Below are 26199 nucleotides of genomic sequence, written 5' to 3'. Positions count from 1 at the left end.
TCATCTTGAGTGTTGTTCATTGAATGTTGTGAAACTACCCTGCCTAAGTGAACAGTGTGCATTGATTTGTGGGTGCTCCTTTTGCCTTGGGCAAACGTGCTGTCTTCTGCATAACATGTACTAACTTGGTGTGTCAGGCTGTCGAGTGGTAGGGGTGAACTGAGCTCCCCCTTGGCAATTTTCACCGAGTAATTTTATTGACTGTTTCTCTCCCCAGTTGACAGCTCCTCTTGCGTGCTACTTGGAGCTGTCAGATTGGCTTATTTTTTGCATGGGTGGCTAAACGGGAAGGCTGCAGACATACCCTTTTTTGCAGCTCTGTCTGAAGCTTTCTTCAGCTTCCAGTGATAGCATTGCCTTTCCTGGACACATGGTATCACTCTCATGTAGAAACTCAAAGCGCACAGACGAGAAAATGTAGAATGCTCCCATCTTGCATGTAACAAGCGATGCAGTTGTAAGCGTGAACCATGCCGCCTGTGCAGGTCAAGTGGACGATGGAAGTCCTCTGTTACGGCCTCACACTGCCTCTGGATGGGGATACTGTCAGGCTGTGTGTGGACGTGTACACGGATTGGATCATGGCGCTGGTGTCCCCCCGCGGGTCCATCCCAAAGCCCATCATCAAGGAGCCTGACCTCTACGTCCAGGTCATCCTCAAGCACCTCTACAACCTCTTTCTGCCCAGGTATGGTGGGAGCGGCGCTGAGTGCAGGGTGTTATGGTGGCAGGGGACATGCCCTGTGGACCAGCAGGGCCTTGAACTGGGCAGACATATCAGTGAGACAAGTGTTAACATCAATGTTCAACAAAATATACCAGTTTGACTTGGGCAGTCTGGAGTGATTTGCTAGCTACAGAAAGACATTAATCAAAGGGAAAATCAATATCAGTATTTTTTAAATAAAACCAGTTCATGCGCTTTTGATAAACATGTCCTTCCCTTTTGATGCATAGTTTTGTCAGACTAAAGATGCATGCATCATTTGAAAACGATTAATGAAGCCCTAGTAACGTGCTAACTTTCTCCCTCTCCCTCTTTCCCCCATTTCTCTCCCTCTCTCGCTGTCTCTCCTCCTCTCTCCGCCTGCTCTGCGTGTCACTCCGGGGGCAGGGGTGACCAGTACAGCCCCATTCACTTCCGCCTGTGCCAGCAGGTGCTGACGGCGGTGCAGAGGCTGGCGCGGGAGTCGGGCACCATGGCACGGGAGACCTGGGAGGTGTTGCTCCTCTTCCTGCTGAGAATCAGTGACACGCTCCTGGCACCGCCAACCGTGGGAGGTCAGTCACCTCCCACCCCCATCTCCACCCTCACGCTGCCCCCTTTTAACATTCGGGGGGTCCCTGAGAGCTGTTTGATGGCTGTCACCATGGTGCACAGTGCACTAGCACCTGCTTACATTGATGGCTCTGGCTTGAAAAACAAAATCAACACTGAATTAACTCTGAGGCTGCAAGGAGCAGGGGTTAAACTTTATAGCCTTAATGAGAAGCAATCCAGTGATGATAGACTAGTTGTATAAAGTTGTTTTCTGCTTGGTAACGAGGGAGAAGGAAAACACCTCTGTACCATTTAGGTCACAAGATTTGCTCCAATCCTCCAGATTTAAAAATATCTTCAGTCTTAAAGTACTACTAGTATAAAGGTTTATGACTTCTGGTGTGGAAATCTTTTCAAAGCCGTTTAGTTCACAACAGATGTATATTTACAAAGTGTCTCATAGGCGGCCTCATACTTGATTGCTTTTTGCAGACTTAAACTGTTGTGCATCTTATCTTTGACCAGCATTATTGGGGGAAAGAGATCACAGCAGTCAGCTACTGTTTTGAATCAGTGTGAGTCATGTACAAGCAATGAATGTGCCAGTTGTCACGTCACACATTGTGTGGGTACAAAACTGGTCTATCCACATATTATATCACACTGTTATTCCATCATGGATAGGCACAGGTTTGGTTCTTTCTTACATGCTTTCTAAAGATCTCATGATTATTGACATCTGATTAATGCTGAGCGGTCGCAGTGTAACACTCTGACCACTCGAAGTGTGACCACAGTGGCTTTGGTGAAAGATGTTCGCCCGCCGTGTCCTTTGCGAGCGCTGTGTGGTCACCTTGTGGTCAGTGAGCATGCTGTCTGGACCGTTGCAGGCGGGATTGCGGAGAAGCTGGCGGAGAAGCTGATCAGCGTGCTGCTGGAGGTGTGGCTCCTGGCCTGCACGCGCTGCTTTCCCACCCCGCCCTACTGGAAGACGGCCAGGGAGATGCTGGCCAACTGGAGGCACCACCCCCCGGTGGTGGAGCAGTGGAGCAAGGTCATCTCTGCCCTCACTTCCAGGTGACACGAGAGCGGTGTTCCTTCCTGTTCCATCGAAGTACTAATGGTAGCTGTCTGAGCCGTAAAATCAGGGAGTTCCAACGTTAACGTTAATGTTCAACAGTGGGGAGGGCCAGAGTTTTCAAAGTTTATTAAAACATCTGTGAAGTTCAAGATTATCCTTGATTTTAGTTGCTGGTTAATACTATGTGTTCGTAAGCAAAAAGGCCTGGAATGTGTTTTGGTTATGAATGATTGGCTCTTACAGTGCTTCTTTGCATGGCCGTATCAGTTTGAAATAGAGCCAAACAAGTAACGGTTTTACTGCCAATAAATATTCGGGAGCAACACTACTCAGCACCGCAGGGACAGACATTACAATGGAAAATCTTGAGTCTGATGACATCTAGTTTCCACTGAATGCGTTTTGTTTCAGTTGCAGCTGACAGCTGGTGAAGTGCATTGAAATTGTGCATTTACCGTAGCTCCCCCAGGAGAAGCTGAAAAATGGTACTAGTGGGGTTTTTTTTTTCTTCAGGTTGCTGCGGTTCACATATGGTCCTTCCTTCCCTCCATTCAAAGTTCCGGATGAAGACGCAAACCTGATCCCCGCAGATATGGACAACGAATGTGTCACACAGACGTGGTTCCGCTTTTTGCACATGCTCAGGTAAGACTTTGACTTTGTCTTTGACTATTCAATCCACATTTAAACACAGCACTGTGCAGAAGGGTATCAATCCCAATGCCCTCATGCATCTTTCCATTATTCTGTTTGTGTAGTGTTGCAGATCAATGTGTGTTCACCTTCTCTTTACAAAGGCCCCTAATCAATTTAACTGTAATTTGCTTTGTCTGTAAGTTTGAGTTACATTTATATTAAGTTCCTTTACGGAAGTTCTTATCTATAGTGAATTGGACAGCAAAGGACAATAGGGCGTATGATAATACCATATGAACAACAGTATGTACAGAAAATGCCAGACCACATCTGAACATGTGTCAGGTTCAGCAATTGCTATTTTTATTACACTGTGTTGTATAACAGAGTGCTGAACTCATGCATGGGGGGGGGTGTTTGGGCCTGTCTGAGCGGAGGTCCTGAACTATAGCTCTGTTTCTGCTGCACTCCAGTAACCCGGTGGACCTGAGCAACCCTGCCATTGTCAGCACCACGCCCAAGTTCCAGGAGCAGCTGCTCAACGTCAGCGCAATGCCCCATGAGGTCATCCAGCACCCCTGCCTCAGACAGCTGCCCCAGATCTTCTTCAGGGCCATGCGGGGAATCAGCTGCCTGGTGGATGCCTTCCTGGGTAAGGGCCTCCAGCGAGGACCCGCAGGAATGCTAAAAACCAGGGCCGTCCCCTCAAAAAAAAAAAAAACATGGACTTCCAGTTTCCCTTACATTCACCATTTAATCTTTATGCTCATTAGAGTCATCGTGTCATGATCAGTTTTCTGGAAAAACCATCAATGCGGAGGACAACCACAGGGGGTGTTTAGTTGCACGTGCAAAGCAGAGTAAGCGTAGAAAAAGAGACCAAAAAAAGTCAAGAGGTTCCGTGTACACTTTTTAGTGAGCGAGAAATCAAAAAGCCTTTATTTTACATGACTAAATACCTGTACGTTTCTAAGTCGAAATTAGTCGGCCCCTTAGTGGCCGATTTAAAAATGCATGGCATTGCCAAGGGCGTGTTAGCATCCACATGTTATTTGGCTGAGAGTTGTTCAAATCTCTCTCATCTCTACCTCCTTAGGCAGACCAGGAGCACACAAGTGCATCTGAGGTTATCACCATGTTCTCCTTTCTCTTTAATAGCTTGCAGATTTGTTTCACTTCTTTTGGCTATACCGTTTCAGCAAAAGGGATATGAGAGGGGAGGCCATCTCATGTTACATGAGATGCCCCTTTGTAAAAATCAGAATGAAAGAAAGCCTTTTACTTGGGCTGGATGGTTTACAAGCTTTTTCAAGTTTACAGAGATGGCGGCTTATTGTTTCTGGGGATGAATGAAAGGGTTTTCAAAAGATTTGGCTAAAGCGGTGTCATGTGGGGGTATCAAATCCCTGTGTATTGCAAGAAATGACATGAAAGACAGTACATATAAAACAATGTTACTTTAGTTCCATTGGAAGCATGTGAATGGAAGTGTTATGTGTTTACAAGGTGAGTGTTAAATCCCCCTTGTACAGTGGAGGACAAATATTGATTACTGTATGTGGGTAAAACGCTGCTCGGACTTGAGTCAGCTTGTTTGGCCAGAAGGGAAATCGAGGGTACAAAATCGACACTACGTGTAGACAGTGCATCAGGTTCTCCTTTTATCGGTGATCGTTATTGTTTTGTCAGGCCTGTTTTAACCATCAGAACTGAGCAAACTGTCACTCTAACTCTGCCCTTATGTCCCTTTAAGGGAATAGGAGGCTTTCTGAAGTCCATCAATAAGGAAATTATGGTCGCAGTGTTAGAGCACAATGCTGTTATGGAGGTAAGTCATTTGTGATTGGTCGCCAGAAGAGAGGGTTTCGTACCTGATTGACTTTGGTGAAGATGATTGCTTTCCTGCACCTGGAGCAGTTATAATATGGTATCGATCTGTGTGCAGTGGTGTAGCGCTTACCAAATCAGTCTGAGCTCTTCTGGCAGGGAAATCATTTCTTGCATGTTTCAACATGATTGTCCTGAGAGGATATGTGATAAATACTGACATTTGTATAAACTGTACAATCCCACCGAGTAATGCTTTGTATTTGATTTACTTGTTAACCGTCAATCTATCTGCAGTAACCATGTTTAGCTTCAGTAGTTTGTGTGCGCGGGAAGGTCAGATTTTGAAGGCCTTTTCCTTTTTGGAAAGCCTTCAAGGGACCCCTCATCATCACTGAATTTGCTTTGCCAAGTAAGGGTGGGCCCCAGCATTCTCATGTGAAATGTTCCCATGTTGTATTTTCTTCTTTTAGAATTTATTTTGAGTTTTCCGAGGAGGATGGCAAATGTTACGGTCCAAAAGAAGCTGTTACTAAAACCGCTAATCCGCAGAATTTGCTTCTAACAGTGTCTGGACGAAGAGAGATTCTGGGCCAAGATTCTCTGCTCTGACTGCCCCCCCCCCACCCCCACCCCCACAATTTCTCCCAGGTGTCTCTCGGCCCAAGTCGGACAGCACCCCGCCCACCCCTGTCGCCAGACTGAGCATGCCTCCACCCCCCACCTCCACTGCCACCACACCCCCGCACAGCCGCAAGCACAAGCCCACGGTGGTTACCAAAACCACCAGCAAGGCGTCTTCGGTAAGTCTCACCTCCATGGACTGCATGGCCGTAATGTTGTCAGCAAGATGTATAGTTAAACACAGGGTCTTGTTCTGCTGGGGATAGGGATAGATATGTTGGCAGAGGTTGCCTGTCTCACTGCCCAAAGGCACCTTGCCGGTTGCTGTGATGATGTCGGTGTCAGAATATTGCCTATCCTCCAATGAGCACCCGATCTGCTGTAGTGAACTGTATGACTTGAAGAGTGAAAAATATTGATGTGAGGCTGCTTGTGAGTGTCACGCTTGCAGTGAAATGTGTTTACAGTTGGCAGTTCCAAGAAAATGGGTTGCAGGGGAGAAATTGTAAAAAAATAAATCAGGGGAATTGTAAGGAGCGAAGTCCAGCATGCATGTGTCTCTTGAGGACCTGACAGTAACACTACTTTGGAACAAAGGCTTATAGGTATGTCACAGTGAGTCCAAAGGAAATTGTAGGTTTGCAATAGCTGTCATGGTTAGATTTCTTTATTGCTGTGCAATTCATCTCCTTCACAGGGAAGTACAGTCCACCCTCCCAAGGTGTCACAGCAGACCTCCACCTCTCCACTGCCTAGTCCTAACCAGACCTGCTCGGAGCCCCGCCCACTGCCTGCCCCGAGTAGGCCAAAGGTCAACAGCATCCTCCACTTGTTTGGCCATTGGCTGTTTGACGCTGCCCTGGTCCACTGCAAACTCCACAATGGCATAAACAGAGACCACAGCATGACCGGTAAGAGCCCACTCTTGGTTCTCTCCCATACAGCACTTTTTTTTGTGCTTTTCTTTGCTCTTCTATCCCCCCCCCCCCCCCCCGCTTGTTCTTTTTTTTTCTTTTTCTTTTTTGGGTGAATTTCCCCACCTGCAAGATTAATGGTGCTGTTTGCTGCTCTCAGTGACCGCGGTGTTGTAATGGCGCGTTGGCTTCCGTCTTTCTGTGGTCATAGTGTAACCCCTTCCAGCTCAGAAAACAATCTTCACTGCATTGTGTCAGTATGTATGAAAGAATAGCTTAATTTAGCTGTCGGTTCGTTAATTTTTCATTACAGAAATGTGCAGTAGCAATAAAATGTGACAGGGACTCAATTTTTTTGTGGAGGGCGTTGAGTATTCTATGGTTTCCCATCACAGTGATAGCAAAAAGCTGTGTTGGTTTTGTCCTCGTGTTGTGTTTAATCTATCGAGGGGATGCATTTCTCTAGAAGAAAACTCTGTAGCCAGACTACCACATCTATTCATGGTTCCTTCAGAAAATGTTGCTTTGCACTTGGCAGAAGAATAACAAAAAACCAGAGCGTGAGTTTTGGAATGAAGATTTTTATCTTGGCTGTGGGTGAATGGGCTTTTTAAGACCCAGTATTTTAGCTGTGGAATGTGGTTTTATCTGTCAGCTGATGGCCACTTAGATTAGCCTGATCTGGCGATTACATGTACGTCTTGTTCTTTCATAAACTGCCAAAGAGGAAGGCAGGACAAACCAGTTCAGTGATGCGCAAACACAGAGACACACATACACACACACACACACACACACACACACACACACACACACAGTTTTTCTAGCTGTAATTTACTTAATCTTAATTAACACTTGCAGATGCAAACAAGAACATGTCCACTGAAATGAATAATCGTTCACATATAAAACCTTAGACAAAGAATATATATTTTTATTAATAGTCAGTATGAGGGTAACTGATCCACGACAGTTCCTAGATTTTGAATACTATCCCCCTGTATTACACTCCTCTAAATATGTTTCACGACTGCAGAATTGTGTAGATAACTCTGTATCATATTTGATAAGTCTTCTGAGCTGAAAGGTGATATGTTGATAATATGTCATGCAGTTTTTGAAATCCTGTAATCCTTAATGCTTTGTGTGTTCTGCGTGTTGATCTAGTTTTTGTTTCCTGGTCTGCACGCTCAGTGTCCTAGTTCTAACTACAGATCTGTGCTGTCTTGAGCTAGTTTACTTTCAGACCGGAACTGTAGTTAAAGGGCACTGATATCATTCTCTGAGACAACAATGATATGCAGGGAAAGTGTACAGGTGTATGACTCATTTATAACCCAGCTTTTCTCACCAGCATCATCTGTAGTACCAGATGTGTGCTTGCAGTGTCTGATCAATTGGTTTTTCCAAACAATTTACAGTAAACATAAACTGATGAGATGTATAAATAAAGTGATGGCAGTAAGGCATTGATCATTTTACAGAGAACAATCTTGGTTGCCCTTTAACAGAGAGCAATAACCAATAGCAACAGAGAAAAATCCTTGAAGAAATCAACTATAAAATATATTTGTAACCCTACTGTGCTTTGATTCGTTTCCATTTTTATTCCTGTTATCTTGCAGCAACTTTTATCCAAATTCTCCTTTCTTATAAATCTTGTAAGTAGGAACAGTAGCTTCTCTTAAATCGCAGTCAGTTTTTTTTTCTTTGTCCGTTTGCATATATGCCTTCTTTTTTCCTCATCGTCCTCATTTTTCCTTATTTTTGTTGATGTCGTTTTACACCATCATCATTGAGTCCTTGTTGTAGCACTTGTTTTCCTGTGGAACTAGAACTGTCCACTTCCTTCCTGTGATTCTCTGGGAAAGATTGCTGGGTCGGATCCTGTGCTGTGCCAGTCAGCCCAACCTCTCACCCCCCCACCAGTCCGTGATCATGTCATGTGTCCTGCGATTTTTGCACTAACCATCCCCCACCAAAAAAAAAAAAAAAAAAAAAAAAAACAATTGAACCCCCCTACGTTTACCCAGAGTTCAAAGTTTTTGTTCCTTATTTTCTGTTCCTTGGTTGGTCGGTTTGTTTTGGTATGTGCCTTACTGCATGACATAGCTGTCTGTCCTGCACTGTCGGTACGAGTAATATCCTGTTTTTCGAGAAACTCCAGGGAACTGACAAAGAGACTTTGCATCAGGCACCAGGGCAATGAACTGTTATATGTGGAGTACACTTCTCTATGGTAAATGTCTTGTTATTGCTATATTCCTAATCCAAGCAAAATATGGCTCATACTGCTCTATGGTAAATGTGGACTTGAGGCTCTCCACTCTCCAAGTGTCCCTCACCCCATAATTATCTTAAAGAAAACCGTCACAGAGAGTTGTAGAGAATATTTTCATAAAGTACATGAATGGAGAGCCCTGTTTTTCCAAATCTACATATATCTTGGCTTTGTTACTCAGTCAGTAACAAGCCTATAGTAGCGTAGCTGTGTTTGGCAAGCTCTTTATGACAGAAGGTAAAATATTTTTTAAAACAATAATAAATGGATAAACTGTGCCAGCGTTGAGTTGGACTGACTGTCAGAGCTTGTGTGTAAGTGATCACACCTCTTTTTAAAGACCCACACATGACAAATTCCATCTGTTGAATAATAGATGGCAGGTGGGATTTGTGATGTCTTTTAAATAGAGGTGTGATCACATATACGCACAGGTTCTGACAGCGTCTTGAAACAGTAGGATGTTTTATTCCCACTAAAGAGAAACGTCTTTAGGAAGAACCTTGTAGAATTTTTTTCCCCTCTGTCAAACTGAGCTGCTGCTTCCATGTCTCTGTGATAAACTGAAACCAGAGGCAGGAGTGCCTCGTTCTTTTTTCTTGGCAAGCTCTTTGTGTCAGAGGTCCCTGTCATCTGTGAGGATGCTGATTCCTTTCATTCAGTTGCTCCGCCCCTTTCTCCACCCCCAGCCCTGGCCACCCAGGCGCACATGGAGCTTCGGCGGAAGGGGTCCCAGATGTCCACTGACACCATGGTCTCTAACCCCTTGTTTGACGCCAACGAGTTCCCGGAAAGCTATGAGTCGGGCCGGGCTGAGGCCTGTGGGACTCTGTGCAGGATATTCTGCAGCAAGAAGACGGGAGAAGAGATCCTGCCCGTCTACCTGTCCAGGTAACGGCCCCTGTCCTCACTCCTATACCCTCTGTCATGCAACATTCAGGTGTGAATTGAGCATTATCTTAGGACTGAACTTAAACTGCATTGATTTGATTCTGCTTGTTGCCTATGGTTACCACTTGTTATCTGCACACATCTGTTCCCACAATGGCCTTGTGAGTTGCTTTGGATAAAAGTGTCTGCTTGATGAATACATGTAAATGTAGCGTAGCCATGGTTACAGAAATGGAATGGTAGCTTAGCATGATGGAAAAGTTGCGTGAAACCGTACACTGCACATGCATGTCTCTCCCAGAATACTTTTCATTCACGTGTTGTGAACATCAGGTGGTTCTGGTGATACTTTAATTAAAGGCAGCCATTTTAGAGCTACAGGAGACCACAGGATCTACTTCTCTTTTTCATTTCATTTTTTTTTGCCCAACTCCCCAGAATTAACAGATGCAAATATGTACTTCTATCAACTGTGGCCACAGATCCTGTTTAGTGTTAGAAAGCACCATGTGAAAGCACCTGGCTGGACATCCTATGGATTTCAAAAACTGTCTTTCAATGCATTGGCCACTGAAAAGTGCTAGGTGGTGGTGAAATGATCTGGTGAAATGGTGAAATGATCTGGAGCTGCCGGGTCTTATTGCTAAGCCTGATGTTTATTTTACATTTTGGTTTATGTCATTTTCCATGTCATCGAAGCACTATACTTTGTAGTATAGTTTATAATATGTTTATAATCCTTTGGTTGTCATTTTGATGTTGAATAATTTCTTCCCCATTCTGTCTGTGCCTGAAACGTTCCCGGTCTGTCTGACGCCGCCGCTCCGTTCCCCGCAGGTTCTACATGGTGCTGATCCAGGGCCTCCAGATCTCGGACTTCATCTGCAGGCCGGTGTTGGCCAGCATCATCCTCAACTCCTCAGCGCTCTTCTGCTCTGACCTGAAGGGCGTCAACGTGGTGGCCCCCTATTTCATCTCTGCCCTGGAGACCATCCTGCCTGACAGGTGCGAGGGTTTCACGGCCCTGGTGCCGCGGAACTGAGCTCTTTATCACACTAAATGCCACTCTGTATGTTTAGGTCCCAGTTATCTCTCAGTTGACTAGGTTTAGTTATGCGGTCGATGGAATGCTGACTTGCATTTGGTGTCTCTCAAGAGGTAATACTTTTAATTCTCCAGAGAAAGAAGTGTGTTGTTTAAGGTGTGCCGTTAAAAAGAGCATTTCCTACCCATTTTTGAGGGGAGAAAGATGTGCGCTTTAATTTTTACAAGAAGAGAATCTTATAAGTCTCCCACCTATGCATTGTTCTTTCTGGAATTAGTTCAGTTGGGGAAGTACAAAGATCTGTGCTGGACTACTGCATGCACTTGTTTGTTGCCCCAGTGCTAGGGGTAGATTTTAAGAGTGTCATTGTCTCTGAAGTGGTGTCCCATTCTCAACCCCCAGGGAGCTGTCCAAATTCAAGACCTACGTGAACCCCACGGAGCTAAGGAGAGCCTCCATCGATATCCTGCTCTCCATGCTGCCCCTTCCCCTCCACTTTGGGAACTTAAAATCTGAGGCGAGTGCATTTTGCCAAGTCAATTTCAACTCAGTCTGTAAACATGCTAGTCGTTTATCATGCTAGTTGTTAATGTAGGTACACAGTAATGGTGGTGTTGATTGGTGGGTAAAGAACAGGGATTCTGAGCAGAGGGTTGCAGGGATAAAACCAAGGGAGGGTACCTCTGCTGACCAAGGCACTTAACCCTAACTGCTTCAAGAAGTATCTGGCTCTTAACAAGCTCTTGAAGTTGTGTTAGACATTAACATATGCTTAGCAGTGAAACGTAACGAGCAACCCACTTTTACTTAGTCGGCCACATGACTAAGATGGGTTTAAACGTTGTGCATGTTCCCATTTTCTCGTTGGCAGGTTCTTCTGGAAGGAAAGTTCAGCAATGATGAAAGTGCCATCCACGACAAGGCTGTGTCCTTCCTGTCCCTCAAACTCCGACTTGTGAACATTTTGATTGGAGCGCTGCAGACTGAGACTGACCCCAACAACACGCAGATGATCCTAGGTGTGTCTGTCCAGACAGAGCATGTCCCTCTGTCCACCATAGCAATGTAAGCAATGTGTTAAACAAAGGAATTGTCTTTTCAGGTGCCATGCTGAATATCGTCCAGGATTCAGCCATTTTGGAGTCAATTGGGACACAGAATGAAACGGTAGGACTGAACGCAGCGTAATTCCACAAACATGCATTTCTGTGAGAGGATGTGATTATTTGTTGATTTGAGAGATGCCATTATCTAAGCATTGGAACACACAGTGCAGAGTATAAATAGCTTATAACCAGGTGAAGTGCACCAGCACTATTGTTGTGATGCAACTACTAAGCAACACAGAGCTGTTCATAGTTCAAAACACAGTTTTAAATTAAGTATGTCAACAATTCTGCCTCTACAAATAAGGGCAATTAGCTAAGTTTATTAAATCCATACCCAATAGGCCGCAATACTGGCTTGTGACAATTTGTTCTGTTTACATTAAAACACTGTTCTTATGAACTTTAGGGGGTCTCATCACAGCCAGCGGATTAAGGCATATCCAGGTTGAGTGCGCCCAGATATAGTTTGAGGATAAGTCTTCAAAAGGCATCAAATCTGAATATAGTATGACGATTCCCTTTGTGCCTGAGGACTTCACACAGATTTAAGATTTTTACTACAATGGTTTAGCAACTCCAAACGACTGGTTCTTTTGGCTCTAGTCATGTGATCTGACACTGTCTTCCTCTTGCTTGGGTGCATAGGGCAGCATAGATGGTGCCCACATGTCCACCAAGAGCCACAGCCGCAACAACAGCGGCATCAGCACGGCCAGCGGGGGGGGCTCTGAGCCCGCCACCCCAGAGAGCGAGCGGCCGGCGCAGGCGCTCCTCCGAGACTACGGTAAGCCCGGAGGGACAAACTGACGCCACGCCTTGGGCTTTTGTGCTAGGCTTTATGTTGTACGAGTCTGGGGAGTCTGAGAACGAGCCATGTGTCACGTGTGTTGACATAAAAATAAAATGAAGGGCCAGTCTGAGAGAGTCTAAACGTATCATCAGTGTCACACGAATACTCTGGTTTCCCCACTCTGTGTACCGTGTGTTTGCTTTTTGGAAGTAGGTTGCAGTCCCAGCGACAACTCATTTTAATCTGACTCATATTATTATGCAATTTATAATCTACGGAACAGAGACTAAGCAAAAGCCCTATTGATTGTGCTCTTTGTTAAATCCACACTGAGGCCAGCGCATTTGTTATGTATATAGTTTTCTCTTCCACATTCCCCAAATGCCTCAGTAAGGACAGAGCAGATGTACAGAGAAAAGAAATTGACTGTGGATTTATCCTTTTTGTAGCAGACACCGTAAAAGTGGTATGTAGATGCAGAGAGTGTTTGGTGAAAAGCCTTTGTGTGTACCGAACTCTCCTTTTTTCACATTTGGAGTGATGCTGTGCTGTTTGATTTGTGGGACTGCCTTTTTTGTGGGGGAAGGGATGGATAATTTTATTTCTTTTTTCTTCATATTAAACATAAAATAAATGAATCATTTTATATGCAGGTTGTCTAGAAAGCCCTCTGTCACTAAAGCCAGGCTTTAAGCACAGGCGTTAACCATGCCAGCATGATCTCCTGAATACCTGCATCTTATAACAGGGCAACTGCGACCCGTTTCAATGAAAGCTTTCCACGTCAAGAGATACAAAGATGTGGTCATTAGTAAAAGGTACCGTTTTAGCGGAAGTGGAGTCTGTGTAGCTCCATTAGCCAGATGGGTCTAATTGTCTAATTTGCAGGCAGTTCTCCGATTGGGTAGGCACTTTGATTTTTTTCTTTTCCCCCAATCTTCATTGCATGAACCAGATTTTTTTTTTGCTACACAATGTAAGATTTGTGTCATAACATCTTCTGCGGCGACAGCTGTATAATCCTCTAATTCTTTATTAACATTTACTGTGGCCAAGACTGTGTGGGAGAGATCTGTGCACATGTTGTGATGTCAGCTTGTGTTGAAATGCGGTGCTTAAATCTTATGATTGCCTTTGTAAATTTGACAAACCGTTCCATAATCATTTTGTTATGGAATTACATGGGTTTGCATGTTGTTAATCTTGTGCAGTGATTTCAGTGTGTGTTGATCGTTTCTTTTCGCCACTGACCTGTCAAGCTTTAAGTGGATCGTCAAACGCCTCACGGACTCAACCATTAAGATTTCAGCATTGGTTGCCAAAGGGTTGTGTGTGTGATTCACATCCCTTGAGGGGTTAAATCAGACCATTGTGGTGTTTTGTCCTTAGCTCTGAGTGATGAATGCACTCATTACTTCATTTAAAAACTGTAAGAAAAATACATTTTGACATGTCAAAATTTGAAATAATGTGGCACTCTATTCCTAAATGTGTTACTTGAGGGTGAAGCACCACAGTGGTCAGGTTGATCATGACCCTGAGGCCATGTATAGACTGCGGTTAACGGCAGTGAAGGTCGCTGCCAGAGTGGTCCTCTCCTTTGCTGAGGGATGATTGGCTGATTGGCTGCGTGCTGCGTGTGCCTGCTGCTTGTCCGTGCGCTCCGCTTGTAGTCACTAATGCCTAGCTCTCCCTCTCTGTGGTGGTGCGTGGTATTGGGGTTATATGGTAGCTCTCCATACAGACACAGCCGCCGGGCTCCTGACCCGCACCATCTACCTGGTCACCCAGAGGCTCAACTCGCAGTGGCGGCCCGACATGAGCATCTCGCTGGCCGCCCTAGAGCTCCTGTCCGGCCTGGCAAAGGTAACACAGCCAGAATCAGAGCGAAGGGAAGACCCTATATCACCATACTGTTGTACTGTGGAAAGGAACTTGAAGTGGTCCTGTAAGAAAGTAACAAACCAGGGAAAGTGTTCAGTAGGATGAATTTCTAAGAGGAAAATATCCTACCAAACATCGACTTGGAATGGCCAGTCCAATAGCTTTTCAGGGATTCCTCTTCAAACACTTCAGTCAGTTCCCGATTATGGAATAGCAGATTATTACACTCCATAATCTTCCATTTATTGAACAGTAAACAGCTGGTCCTCTTTTAATCCCACTTACTCCTGTTACATGCATACTCTGGTTAAGTGCGAAATGTAACATCAGTCCAGACAGCATTTGCAGTTGACACAAGTGAAATGTACTGATCATGATTAAGAGAACAGGCCTTGGTGGCCCTTTAGTGAGGTTGGGAGCGCCGTGATTGACAGACGTTTCTCCTGACTGGTGTGCTTGCTCAGGTGAAGGCGGGGGTGGGTTCTGCAGACAGGAAGCGGGCGGTCAGCTCGGTGTGCGGGTACATCGTGTTCCAGTGCAGCCGGCCCGCACCCCAGCACTCCCGGGACCTGCACTCCATGATCGTGGCGGCCTTCCAGTGCCTGTGCGTGTGGCTGACGGAGCACCCTGACATGCTGGACGAAAAGGCACGGTCACCCCTCCTCCCCTCTCTCTCTCTCTCTCCCTCCCTCTCCCTCTCTCCTTCTCTCTCACTCTTTCCCCTCTCTCTCTCATTGGGAAAGCTAAGGCCTTGTTCACGTGCAACTCATACGGTACAGTTGTACTAATTGTATGGAATGTATATTGGTGCACTCATAGAGAATAGAGGCTTTGTTGCTTGCTGATTTCATGGAGTAATGAGAGATGCTACTTGTTGTCTTTAATGCTAAACATCTTGCTAATATGCATGGATGAGATAATGGAACAGTGTAGTGGAGGTGCTACATGTCACTTTCAGTTGCCCAGTGCCCTTAGCATAGAAATGAACTCTCATTAGCATGCTAAGCGGTACTAACAATAGGCTTCACTACCTGCTTCTTAGCAGGACTGCCAGCAGCGTTTCTTGCTCCCTGTTGAACTAGACCATATTACGAGCAGACGGAAACTGGAGCCCTGTGTGAGGAGGCCTGAGGGTGTGATTGCGCACGTGCCTAGAATTCAAAGGGAGAGCTACTTATTCTCACCTCTTAGAATTCAGTGGCAGGTGTCACTCCATAGCTTGTGGCAGAAGGAAATGGATGAAAGCGCTTTGATTTGAAAAGCCGTTTTCCATTCAGATGCATGGCTACACACACTTCTCCAGTGACTACCAGTGACACTCTGACTCTGATGTGTGTAGCTACTGTTATTGTGAGTGTAGCACATTACTTAGTGATTGTGAATTCAGATGCATTGCAATAAGACACAAGCTGGATCAGCATACAGAGAACTATTGTATCTGTTGCTTAGTGAAGCATACAGAGCCTCTAATTAAAGGTGCAAATGATACAGTATGTACAGGAAACCTTCTTATAACTGTGCCATGCATAACACACCAGCCGTGTTTGAATAGAGCAGCGGTTGTGTTCATTCTCATGCACAGTATGGGGTAAACATTCACACATTGGCGTTATTTTGGGAATCCAAAGATAGCTGTGAATGCGGTCCTATGTGCTGACTCGGCTGCTTGGCTGAGTTGGGTATTGACACGCTGTTTCTCCACAGGACTGCCTGATCGAAGTGTTGGAGATTGTGGAGCTGGGAATATCGGGGAGCAAGTCCAAGACCAGCGACCAGGAAGTGAGGTACAAGGGGGACAAGGAGCACAACCCCGCCTCCATGAGGGTAAAGGACGCGGCAGAGGCCACTCTGTCATGGTGAGGACACGCCTCTCTGCCTGAGTGCTGAATGTTTACTGCAGTAGTGACTGCAGCAAAATGAAAGCATTTCCAACCAATGATTATTCAGGAATGTAGCCATTGATGTACCTGCCTGCATCGCTGCATATTCTGAGCCACATTCATATTTGTTTATCGGTACATTCAGTCAGGTCTTAACCCTTTGATTAATATTAGGATTTGTTTGGTTGCTGGCCTGTCTTGGGCGGTTTGCTGATTTTAAAAACCAAGTGAAAGTGTTTGATGTCTTGCGTGCTTGGTATATCTGGCCAAACACTTTCCTGAGGGTTCACTTCTAATGTGGAATGCGGACAGACGTAGGCTTTCCTTTAAAGTACGCTCCAACGTTTCCTTTTGTCATGTTTCTACTTCTGGTTGGTCATCTGGATCGCGGTCCTCATGCGACACGGTCGGGTCTCATTCCGCATTCTCGGTCCCTCTCGCGGCAGCATCATGCAGGTCCTGGGCGCGTTCCCGTCCCCCAGCGGCCCGGCGTCCCTCTGCAGCCTGCTGAACGAGGACACGCTCATCAAATGCTCCAGGCTCAGCGCCACCGGCCGCGGCAACTTCCGCTACTTCGTCCTGGACAACTCGGTCATCCTGGCCATGCTGGAGCAGCCGCTGGGGAACGAGCAGAGTGAGTGACCGTGTCTGACCGTGTCTGACCGTGTCTGACAGGGGCATGCACTAAAGCCCAGTCCCTTCAGGAGCACCTTGGGCTGTTCTTTGAGAAACACAACTGTAGGGTCACCTTACAGAGATCATTTAGCAGTTGTATCAAATTGGAGCCAGAAATTAATATTATGTGAAGCCTTACGTGAAATTAACTTATTATGTAAAGGAGAAAGTATGTAGCTGGATGTACCGGCTACACAAAATTCTTATATCATCGTTTGTTATGTCCAATCAGGCGTTTTCCCTCAGATTTAGATTCTCACAGAGTAGACCTTGGTGCTTTTTCAGAGTCCTGTTGAGAATACCTCAAGTTTCATACACATCCAAACAAATATCAACGTATGTTGTACACTGAGGTAGAAATTATAAACTCCACAGACACCTTGCTCAAAACGATAGGTCTATGCCATCTGTGGTGGGCTAGTCTACACTGTCTGCTGTGTGCTGGTCTACATTGTCTGATGTAGCTGCGCTGTCTGCTCTCTTCTGGTTTGCACTGTTTGCTGTGTGCCAGTCTGTACTGAGAGTCTGCACTGTCCTCTGCGATGTCTTGGCATTTTGAATCACTGCTTTATGGTTCCCAGCAGCTCCCTGCCCGTCCCTGACGGTGCTGATCCGAGGGATGTCCGGCAGGCACGCGTGGACCATGCAGCTGCACCACCAGCCCAGGACGGCGCGAGCCAATCAGAAGGTAAGACACACCTACAATCCTTAGACCCCAATGACACCTGTGGACCTATGAGAAGGTAAAACCAGTTTGGTCAGAAGTACCAAGCATCTGCCTTTTAGGGGTTATTGATGGGTGCTTGGTGCGTCCAACCACACGCTTTTCCTTAGGTCAGTTATGAAATATTGTGGAATTATGATATCAACTGATTTCAGAATACGTTCATCCTCTCATTAGATCATTACAAATTACAGTGGTAAGATAAACTGGTTGTGGCAGCTTTGGTTGTTAAATGGGCATAATATGGAAGATTAAGTTTTACTGAAGGCTGTGAATGACCATCCATATCATACGCACTTTTTCACCGTCTCCTCATTTCTCTGAACATGCTGCTATGGATCATCATGCTCACAACCATTCTCTACATTCTTCTTCTTGCTGCAGGTGTTTGTTCCCGAAGGCCGTCCGACCCCCAAGAATGACGTGGGGATTCGCTTCAACGTCAAGCACAGGGCCTTCCCAGAAGAAGTGTACAAGATCCCCTTCGTGAAGGCGGACGTGAGCATCCCAGACTTGGACGACATTGTGAACAAGGAGGTGAGAAGGATACGTCTGCCTGAATCTTTTGTCCTGCTTGAGCATAAATGTTGGTGGGGTCATTACCTCATCTCCACACCACTGTTGTAAAATGAAACTACATTAGTTGGGGGGAGCACTTGGGGCCACTGAATAAGCACTCAGCATAAGAACCTCATTATAATGCCTAAGGAGTTTGGCATGCAGTGAAATGGTAAATGCTTGCCAAGCTAAATTCAGGAATTCAGGACCTGGGTGATGGGTGATCAGGACAGAGTTAGCTAGAGGTGGAGTCAGTCGAAACTAGAGGCAGGGTTTAGCTGTGCAGAGGGCAGAAAAAAACACTTACACAGCACCCCCACCTTTGAGTGGTTCAAGCTGTATGTATAACATTTTGTGACCCCCCCCGCCAGCTGGAGGTGCAGCATGAGAGGCTGCAGAGCGTGATGGTGAAGCAGGTGGAGTACGAGTCGGCCCTGGAGAGGCAATGTGAGGACCTGTGGAGGAACAAGAGCTTCCCCGACCCCCTGACCGACTGCAGACCCCCTCCACCTGCCCAGGAGTTCCAGACCGCCCGCCTCTTCCTCTCCCACCTCGGCTTCCTGTCGCTAGAAGCGCTGAAGGTACACCTGTTGTATATCTACTATACAGTATATGCTCTTACCCTGAGTGACTTCCGTGGCTTAACTTTTTTTCCCGTTATTCATTTATGTACAGCTAGGTATTTATTCATGCAATTTGGGTTAAGTAATGCAGTGCCCCCTGTGTGTGTGTGTGCGCGTGTGTGTGTATGTGTGTGTTTGTACACAAAAATGATAGCAATTTGTATGGTTGGAATCTTACCAAAGCTGTATAGGTTGACTGCTTTCTCAAAAGGTTACCTTTTCCAAAAGTACTACACCTTATGTCTTCATGTTTGACCTTGTGATTGGAAGTCCACTTCCCTAATCTCTATGTAACTGTTTTTTCAGGAACAAGGCAGCAGCCGCCTACCTCCTCATCTGATTGCACTGGACTCGGCCATGTCTGGTTTTTTTGAAGACATCGAGTATCTTGATCTGCTCCCATGCCGGCCCTTTGACACTGTTTTCATTTTCTACATGAGGGCCGGGCAGAGGAGCAGCCAGGAGGTAAGACCCTGTGGGTGACCAGTCATATTGTTTTGCTACTGATACTAGTGTCTTTTTATTGGCTTGTACAAGTCTGCGATCGATAGCAAGTGATAGCTCTACCCATTATGGGGTTTGTGAAACCTTAGTCTCCCATCACCAGATGATAGGCTGCCAGAATGTTATCTGGACAGGAATTGTATCACTGCATGACTGTAATGAGGACAAAACTGCTGTGCAGTGCAGCTTACCTCTACATTTGAACGGCATCAGTTCAGACCACATCAGCGTCTTCATTGATCTTGTTAAAAGTACTTGATCATGTTGAGTGTTCTGAAGTTTGGAAAAAAGTGACACATTTGTATAAGTGTGTTTATACTATGTAAAAGCCTATCTCTGGAGCAATATTGCTTTTAAAAGACTGAATTTTTGTTCATTACAGAAATACTTGATTGGCTCTCTCAAAATGCGTTAAATGCTAATACATGCTAATGCACGCTACCTGCTGCCCTCTATTTAATGCGATAGTGACTAGTGTTGTGAAATCATGTGCAGAGGCCCCAGTTGTTTGGCTGATAGAATTTTGGTCCTTTGCAGATCTTGCGGAACGTGGACTCCTCTGCCAACGTCCAGCACCACTTCCTGGAGTTTCTGCTGTCCTTGGGCTGGCCGGTGGAAGTAGGCCGTCACCCGGGCTGGACGGGGAATGTGGACACCAGCTGGTCCATCAACACCTGCAGCGAGGATGAGGGCCAGCCACAAGGTGAGGAAACAAATGTCACGCCAGGGGTCACCGGTGCGTAGCACAAACCTCCTGCCCAGAGTCACTAGCAGAGGGTGCCAACCTCACACTCAGGGTCATCTGTGTTACATACAAATCGTATGCCCAGTCTCGCCAGTAGAGGGTGCCAACCTCCTTTACAGGGTCATTAGTGTAGGGAGTCAACTTCAAACCCAGAGTTACCAGTAGAGGGCACCAAGCTCCCTTTCAGAGTCAGTATTGCAGAGGACCTCTCACTTGGGGTTACCACTATTGCCGCAGCTGGATGTTCTCATGACATATGTGGCTCTGACAGCTCCGTTCTGTTCCAGCAGAAGAGATTGTTACATTGGAGGACTCCGGTGGGGGCCTGTTCAACGGAGAGAAGAGGGTGCTGTACTACGCAGATGCTCTGACAGAGATTGCTTTTGTCGTCCCTTCGCTAACGGACATATCTAGTGAGTGATTCACAGTCATTCCCAACATCTGATTTGTTTTTTTGATTAGTTGGCATTTTTTCCCCGATTCCCAGCACATTTAGGGCTGCATTGTGACATAGTGGTAAACAGGACTTGCAGTGTGAAGGTTCTGTTTTGAACCTTTGCCCTAGGAAGGCACTGCCATTTCAGAGAGATGAAGGGTTTCTGTACGTATCCAACACCAGCAAATTGAAGTATAGAAAAACGTAAGCTGTGCTAATTGGGGAAAATTTTTTAAAAAATGAGTGCATGTTTATCTACACTGCATATTTACTGTTGCTCAGGGTCACTGCATATGACATCAAACTTCCCTCTGTCTTGATTTTGCTCCAAAAATACATATATGCATAATTTGCCTATGGAAGGTTATAGTGAGATTTCCTGATCTGACTTGCCCATCATTAATGATTTCATACCACTCATGGCGATGTAAGTGATGATCACACAGATTACATCATATCCCCACAATGTTTCCGCGCAACAGGGTTCAGAACTAATGCATGCTTTTTTCTGCTCTTGGCTGCAGCTGAATCTTCAGAAACCAGTGAGCCCACCACAGAAACCGACTCCCAGGCGGACCTGCTGCCTGCTGCGCTGAAACAGCCAAACCTGACGCTAGAGCTCCACTCGACCCTCTCTGATAACCTTGGGCCCTCTCAAAGGGTAAGCCAGACTGGAACCTCCTACCCTCCTGTTTTACCACCCACCAACAGCTGTTTTTGGGTGGAGTTTGTTTTAGCAGAGGAATTTCATTTTTTAAGCCTCTTTATCAGCTCCGTGAAGTCTTTGTGCATTATGTTGCAACAGTCTGCAGACTCACTACAGAATGATCTGTCACAGTGTGAGTTACTTCATTTGGAAGAAGTGTGACAGCCACCTAATGAGACGTGTTTATGTTGAGTGTCAGTGTTGTTGAAATTTCAGCTGCAAAGCGGTGATTCATGATATATTAAATTGTTTGTGGCCTTTGGTCTTATGTTAGAGTCCCACGGTGAGGAGTAAGAAAGCACCCATAGGAAGGACAGTACCACCTCTGGGTCCAGAGACTAAAGTGCTGGTGGTTTGGATGGAGAGTTATGATGATATTGGTAAGAAAAAAAAAAACTTTATTCAATTTCAGTTCTCTTTTTGCTGTTACATGTAGGAATAGGAACAGAACTCCTGTATCCTTGAGCTAGGTACTTAAAATATACTTCTTCAGTATATATAGAATATACAGTTGTTTAAATGGATGTGTAAAATGTGAGATATGTAAGCTACCTTGATTAATGAATGCAGTCTGGTTTAATCTTTTTGATAACCCATCTCCAGGACTGGCGCATGCAATTCTGCTGCTCTAGGCGAAAGACAATTATGCCACCCCTCTATTTACAATGTACCATACCGGCAACAACACACAAAGACCAATATGCCATACACATAAAGCTAAACCAGCAACAACACAAAAACGCCAATAGGCCATACACATAACACAAATAGTCTAGTGCAACGCTAGTGTGCTCAAAGTGTCAACAATATTAAAGTATGCATGACGCTTCACAGTAGATCTGAAGGAAGGCTAACGTTAGCGCCTGCTCTCGTGGTGCTACTAGCACCTGCTGTTTCTCCTTGTGGGGGAATGCCCGTAGCTGGTTTGGCAATCTCCTGACATGGCGATGGACTTGACGGTAGATTTGAAGGCGGGTTAGTGCCTGCTCTGGTGATGCTGCTAAAGCTAGCACCTGCTGCCTCTTGTGGAGCACATGGTGGTGGAACAACGGCGGTAGTTGTGCTAGCGGTCTCCTGGTTCGGTGGTGGACTTTAAGGTGCGTTATCCTTGCTAACACTCCCGGGATCAATATATTTTAACAACGAATCCCTCTGTTTTTGGAGTGCTTGCTCCTTCAATAGTCTTCTCTTTTTATATTCGCAGCTAGATAATTTCGGTCCTTTAGACATGCTGCTTTCCTTATCCTCAGTCATGGCTCATGAGAGCTGGGGGCGGGAGGCGGCTGTGGGTGCAGCGTGATTGACACATTCCTCAGCAATTCATATATTTTTTGAATAGTTAGCCCCTGGTTGGCCCACATTTTGCAGCCCTTGCCAAAGTGCCACCCTAAGTAATTGCCTAGTTCGCCTGTATGGACGCGCCGGCTTTGCCCATCTCAGAACGACCAAATACTAACCAGCTGTAGTCAACATGTTAAATTAATCTGAAGAAGGTAGACAATATATAGTCAGTTCATTAATATAATTTGTGTGTCCTGGATGGGTCAGCTGTAGAGTGAATACTGGCTTGACAGGCACTCTGCTCTTGTTTTGTATTCCAGAACACTTCCCCCTTTCAGATCTCCTGGCAGAGACTAGCACTGGGGTGGAAACTGCCTTGAACAACAGCGCCTCTGGCAGGTATTTCATCCAGCCTCACTCACAACCCAGAAGTCATCGCAGTGCGGACTGCATGGCTACAGATGCAAGAGGACTTCCATGTATTTGCCTGTGTTTTTTCATTAAACCACCAATAAGCGTAACCACACATGCACTTTGTTGTGGGAGCATATTTGCAGCCGCAAATAAAAGCCAGCCCTTTCAAAGGTCCTTTCCTGCAGGGGCTTCATGGATGTGATTTAAAATGGTAGCAGTGTGCCCCCTGCAGCAATCTAATCCAAGAGTTGGGTTGCGGCGTTTGGAGAATGGAGCCATTGTTGGGGCGAGAAACCCCCCACGGCCTTATCTCCGAGCACACTCCAAACACAGGAAGTGCAGCAGAGGGCCTGTGTTTCTGATGTGTCCCCTGCCCCCCTCAGGCCCACGGCGTCGGAAAAGGAAGTCCCGGTCATTTTCATCCACCCTTTGAAGACCGGCCTGTTCCGCGTGAAGCTGCACGGAGCTGCGGGGAAGTTCAGCATGGCCATCCCGCTAGTGGACGGGATGGTGGTCAGCAGAAGAGCCCTGGGTGAGAATAGGCTCCCGTTAGGGGGCGGTGACAAACTATTACAAGGCACATTTTTAAAATTATCCTTACATGTGCCATTGACTTGTATTGTGCTCAGTTACAGGTTCAACACTGAAACAGTTACCCTGGAGTTAATTTCCAAATGCTTAATCTTCTTTTCTTTTTTCAGAAAAACAGTTTTGATTAATTATTAAGCTTAACCATTTTGTACGTGACTTATTCTATGCTAAGTAGCGCACGTGTCACATTACATAATTTTCACCGCCGCATTTGCTATACTTTGTAACGTTAAATCACTGTTTCCTCAAAGTTAACATTAGCTAGAATTTTTCCAACCTAGTGTTCTAATCACACCGGTTTGACCGTACATGCAAAAGGGCTAATCACACCGTTGTGATCGTACGCGCGAAAGGGTTAATTTGTGTTCATTTCAAGCTTCAATTAGATCCAATGTGTGATAAATGTCAAGAAAATGATCAGATAACCCCCTCAGGTACCCTTTAAAAGAAAAGATAGTCCAGCTATCATTACAGTCTTCCTGGTCTCCTGCTGGCTTCTGGTTACACGGGGGGGTGAGGCAACAGCTAAGGAGTGTTTTATCTCCCTGTCTGTATCTCCGTTTGCTACAGGGTTCTTGGTGAGGCAGACGGTCATAAACATGTGCCGGAGGAAGAGGCTGGAGAGCGACTCTCATAACCCGCCCCACGTGCGGCGGAAGCAGAAGATCACGGACATCATCAGCCGCTACCGCAACAAGCAGCTGGAGCCCGAGTTCTATACCTCACTCTTCCAGGAGGTGGGAGAGAGGAGCCCCAACCTGTGACCCGCAGAGAGGCTGCTTTTACATGGACTGCACAGATCCTATATATTTATAAAACCGTTGTGTTATTTATATCAGCACTTAACCGCCACGTCCTTTAAAACAGAGGTTTACAAAAACAGCAGAGTGTTATTATGGCTATACTGAAAAACCCCGCCTTCCTCGTGTCTGCCCTTCCACCTCCCATACAGCCTCACTTCCCACCTCTACTCTCTACACAGGGAGAGGGCCTGTCCATGTGTCTTCTTCCAGGAACTCTTTCAAGACCAGAGTGAAAATTGATAAGGGGTTTAGGTAACTGCAACAATCAAACATTTTTAATCCAGAATTATACTGTAGTGGTAATCAAGACAGTGTGAGGTGAGCAATACGTGGGTAAACAAATCAACCTTGAAATCGTCCTTTTGAAAACCCGGACCCCTCCCCTTATCTCCTTAGTTCAAATCTCAAATGTCAATGTCTGTAATCTCAGGTAGTTTCTGTCATATTTTGTGTTCATGTACATTTGTTTGTTATTCGATGCACTTCAACCGAACAACCTCCAGATTAGGCGTTAGTACTGCGCAATTCAGATGTTGTTCTACATTGTTTATCTCTTTTGCACTGAAAGCGACACTCGATCTTACTGGAAAAACGTCTAGTGAAAGTCATTTGAGACGGCATCGTCTGACACTGGACACTGTGTGGCATCTGTCACTGTGATGTTACGTCACCCCTCTGTCCTGCACTCCGCAGTTGTGTTGCATTGCCCCGCAGGTTTGATCAGTTACCAGTTCGGGGAATGACGAGACAGATGTCACTGGTGGTAAAGCCACGCTTGTCATCCCACTATTTGCTGCTCTGTGTATGCATGTCAGTGGATGGTGATAGTCAAACCCGTTTCATTAGCTGGTGAAATGGGTTCCTGTCCTTAATTAAATGGAATTCGGTGTTCAGGGTTGGAGGGCACCTGAGAGTGTAGAGGCGGTTGCTTCTTCACAGGCGTTTCCTGGCCTTGCAGTGAGCTCCTCAAAGAGAAGCCTGGCCTTCTCTCATTACTCAACATACCAGTTGTTGTCAAAGGTGTGGCTACATGTTCCTCCCTTAAAATATTCTTTTGTGCCTGATTTATTTTTCATTTTGATGTTTAGTCCTGCCCTGCATTGAGGAGTTTGATGTGTTTAAGGGCTTAAGTCACATTTTAGAACCTGGTTAGGGTCAAAGGCGTACCTGCCTGTGACATTGTCTTAGAATATGCCTCCATGACTTCATGCTGGCTGTGTTAGATCATAGGCGTACTACTAGCTCTATGTTGTTTTTGTTTGTTTTTTGAATCTTTTTAATTTTTTAATGGAAATTAGAGTCCTATTCCTTCACATTTGATAAGCATCTGTAAAATACCTGTTCTTGATTTTCTGTGGTGGAGAAGATATCAGTCTTTTTGAATTACTTTCATGTTGTAGTTTCTCATACATTTGTCTGAAAACATTTTTGAATTTTGATTGGAATATTCTAAATCAGCTCATTGGTCAGATTTTCAGGAGAGTGTAGTTAACATTACCCCTATTAAGGTCAAAAAATAATGGCAAATGTTTTTATCCTATTTTCCTATCTTGGCCTTTATAATTTTTTTTAACCAGTATGGTCTTAGATTTTAGATCATCCAAAGACTACTACTCAAATGAGGCTTCAGCTAAGGAATGGAATGTGAATGCAGATAACTGTTGAAGTATGCATTTTTAATAATAATAATAATTTAATAATAAAGTTGGAAACCTGCTGAATGTGCTCCATGTTGCCTTTGCACATGGTCTCATGAAAAATCACTGAAATGTGTAATATTACATCCACTGTGTGCAAGAGATACAATGCACAGTCTCAGTTTTAACACAGATGAAACTTGATCCTGTTACTTTTTTCTTTTTGTAAATTCTGGAGGCTTTCATTCAGCTGAATAGGGAAGGAGGACTATGTATAAA

General features: G+C 45.3%; 1 protein-coding gene across 1 annotated transcript in view; it reads left to right on the top strand.

The window, feature by feature from the left end:
- Positions 1–25953, top strand: part of LOC118780246 (ral GTPase-activating protein subunit beta-like) — a 28440-nt gene extending 2487 nt beyond the window's left edge. The window contains exons 3-30 of the mRNA XM_036532655.1: positions 486–688; positions 1115–1281; positions 2152–2338; positions 2856–2987; positions 3452–3630; positions 5457–5608; positions 6127–6340; positions 9314–9515; positions 10353–10520; positions 10963–11077; positions 11432–11579; positions 11663–11727; positions 12315–12453; positions 14192–14325; positions 14808–14990; positions 16048–16199; positions 16670–16857; positions 17480–17586; positions 18007–18159; positions 18552–18761; positions 19110–19268; positions 19845–20010; positions 20340–20465; positions 21013–21149; positions 21469–21574; positions 22796–22874; positions 23273–23421; positions 24051–25953. Of these exons, the coding sequence (XP_036388548.1) occupies positions 486–688; positions 1115–1281; positions 2152–2338; positions 2856–2987; positions 3452–3630; positions 5457–5608; positions 6127–6340; positions 9314–9515; positions 10353–10520; positions 10963–11077; positions 11432–11579; positions 11663–11727; positions 12315–12453; positions 14192–14325; positions 14808–14990; positions 16048–16199; positions 16670–16857; positions 17480–17586; positions 18007–18159; positions 18552–18761; positions 19110–19268; positions 19845–20010; positions 20340–20465; positions 21013–21149; positions 21469–21574; positions 22796–22874; positions 23273–23421; positions 24051–24244 (4314 nt within the window). The 3' untranslated portion in view covers positions 24245–25953. The remainder of the gene's footprint in view (positions 1–485; positions 689–1114; positions 1282–2151; positions 2339–2855; positions 2988–3451; positions 3631–5456; positions 5609–6126; positions 6341–9313; positions 9516–10352; positions 10521–10962; positions 11078–11431; positions 11580–11662; positions 11728–12314; positions 12454–14191; positions 14326–14807; positions 14991–16047; positions 16200–16669; positions 16858–17479; positions 17587–18006; positions 18160–18551; positions 18762–19109; positions 19269–19844; positions 20011–20339; positions 20466–21012; positions 21150–21468; positions 21575–22795; positions 22875–23272; positions 23422–24050) is intronic.
- Positions 25954–26199: the final 246 nt, after the last annotated feature.

This window comes from Megalops cyprinoides, chromosome 7, assembly GCF_013368585.1.
Source record: "Megalops cyprinoides isolate fMegCyp1 chromosome 7, fMegCyp1.pri, whole genome shotgun sequence".
In the NCBI taxonomy this organism is placed as follows: Eukaryota; Metazoa; Chordata; class Actinopteri; order Elopiformes; family Megalopidae; genus Megalops; species Megalops cyprinoides.
Note: the sequence above shows the minus strand (reverse complement) of the source record. Positions and strands in the feature narration are given on the sequence as shown.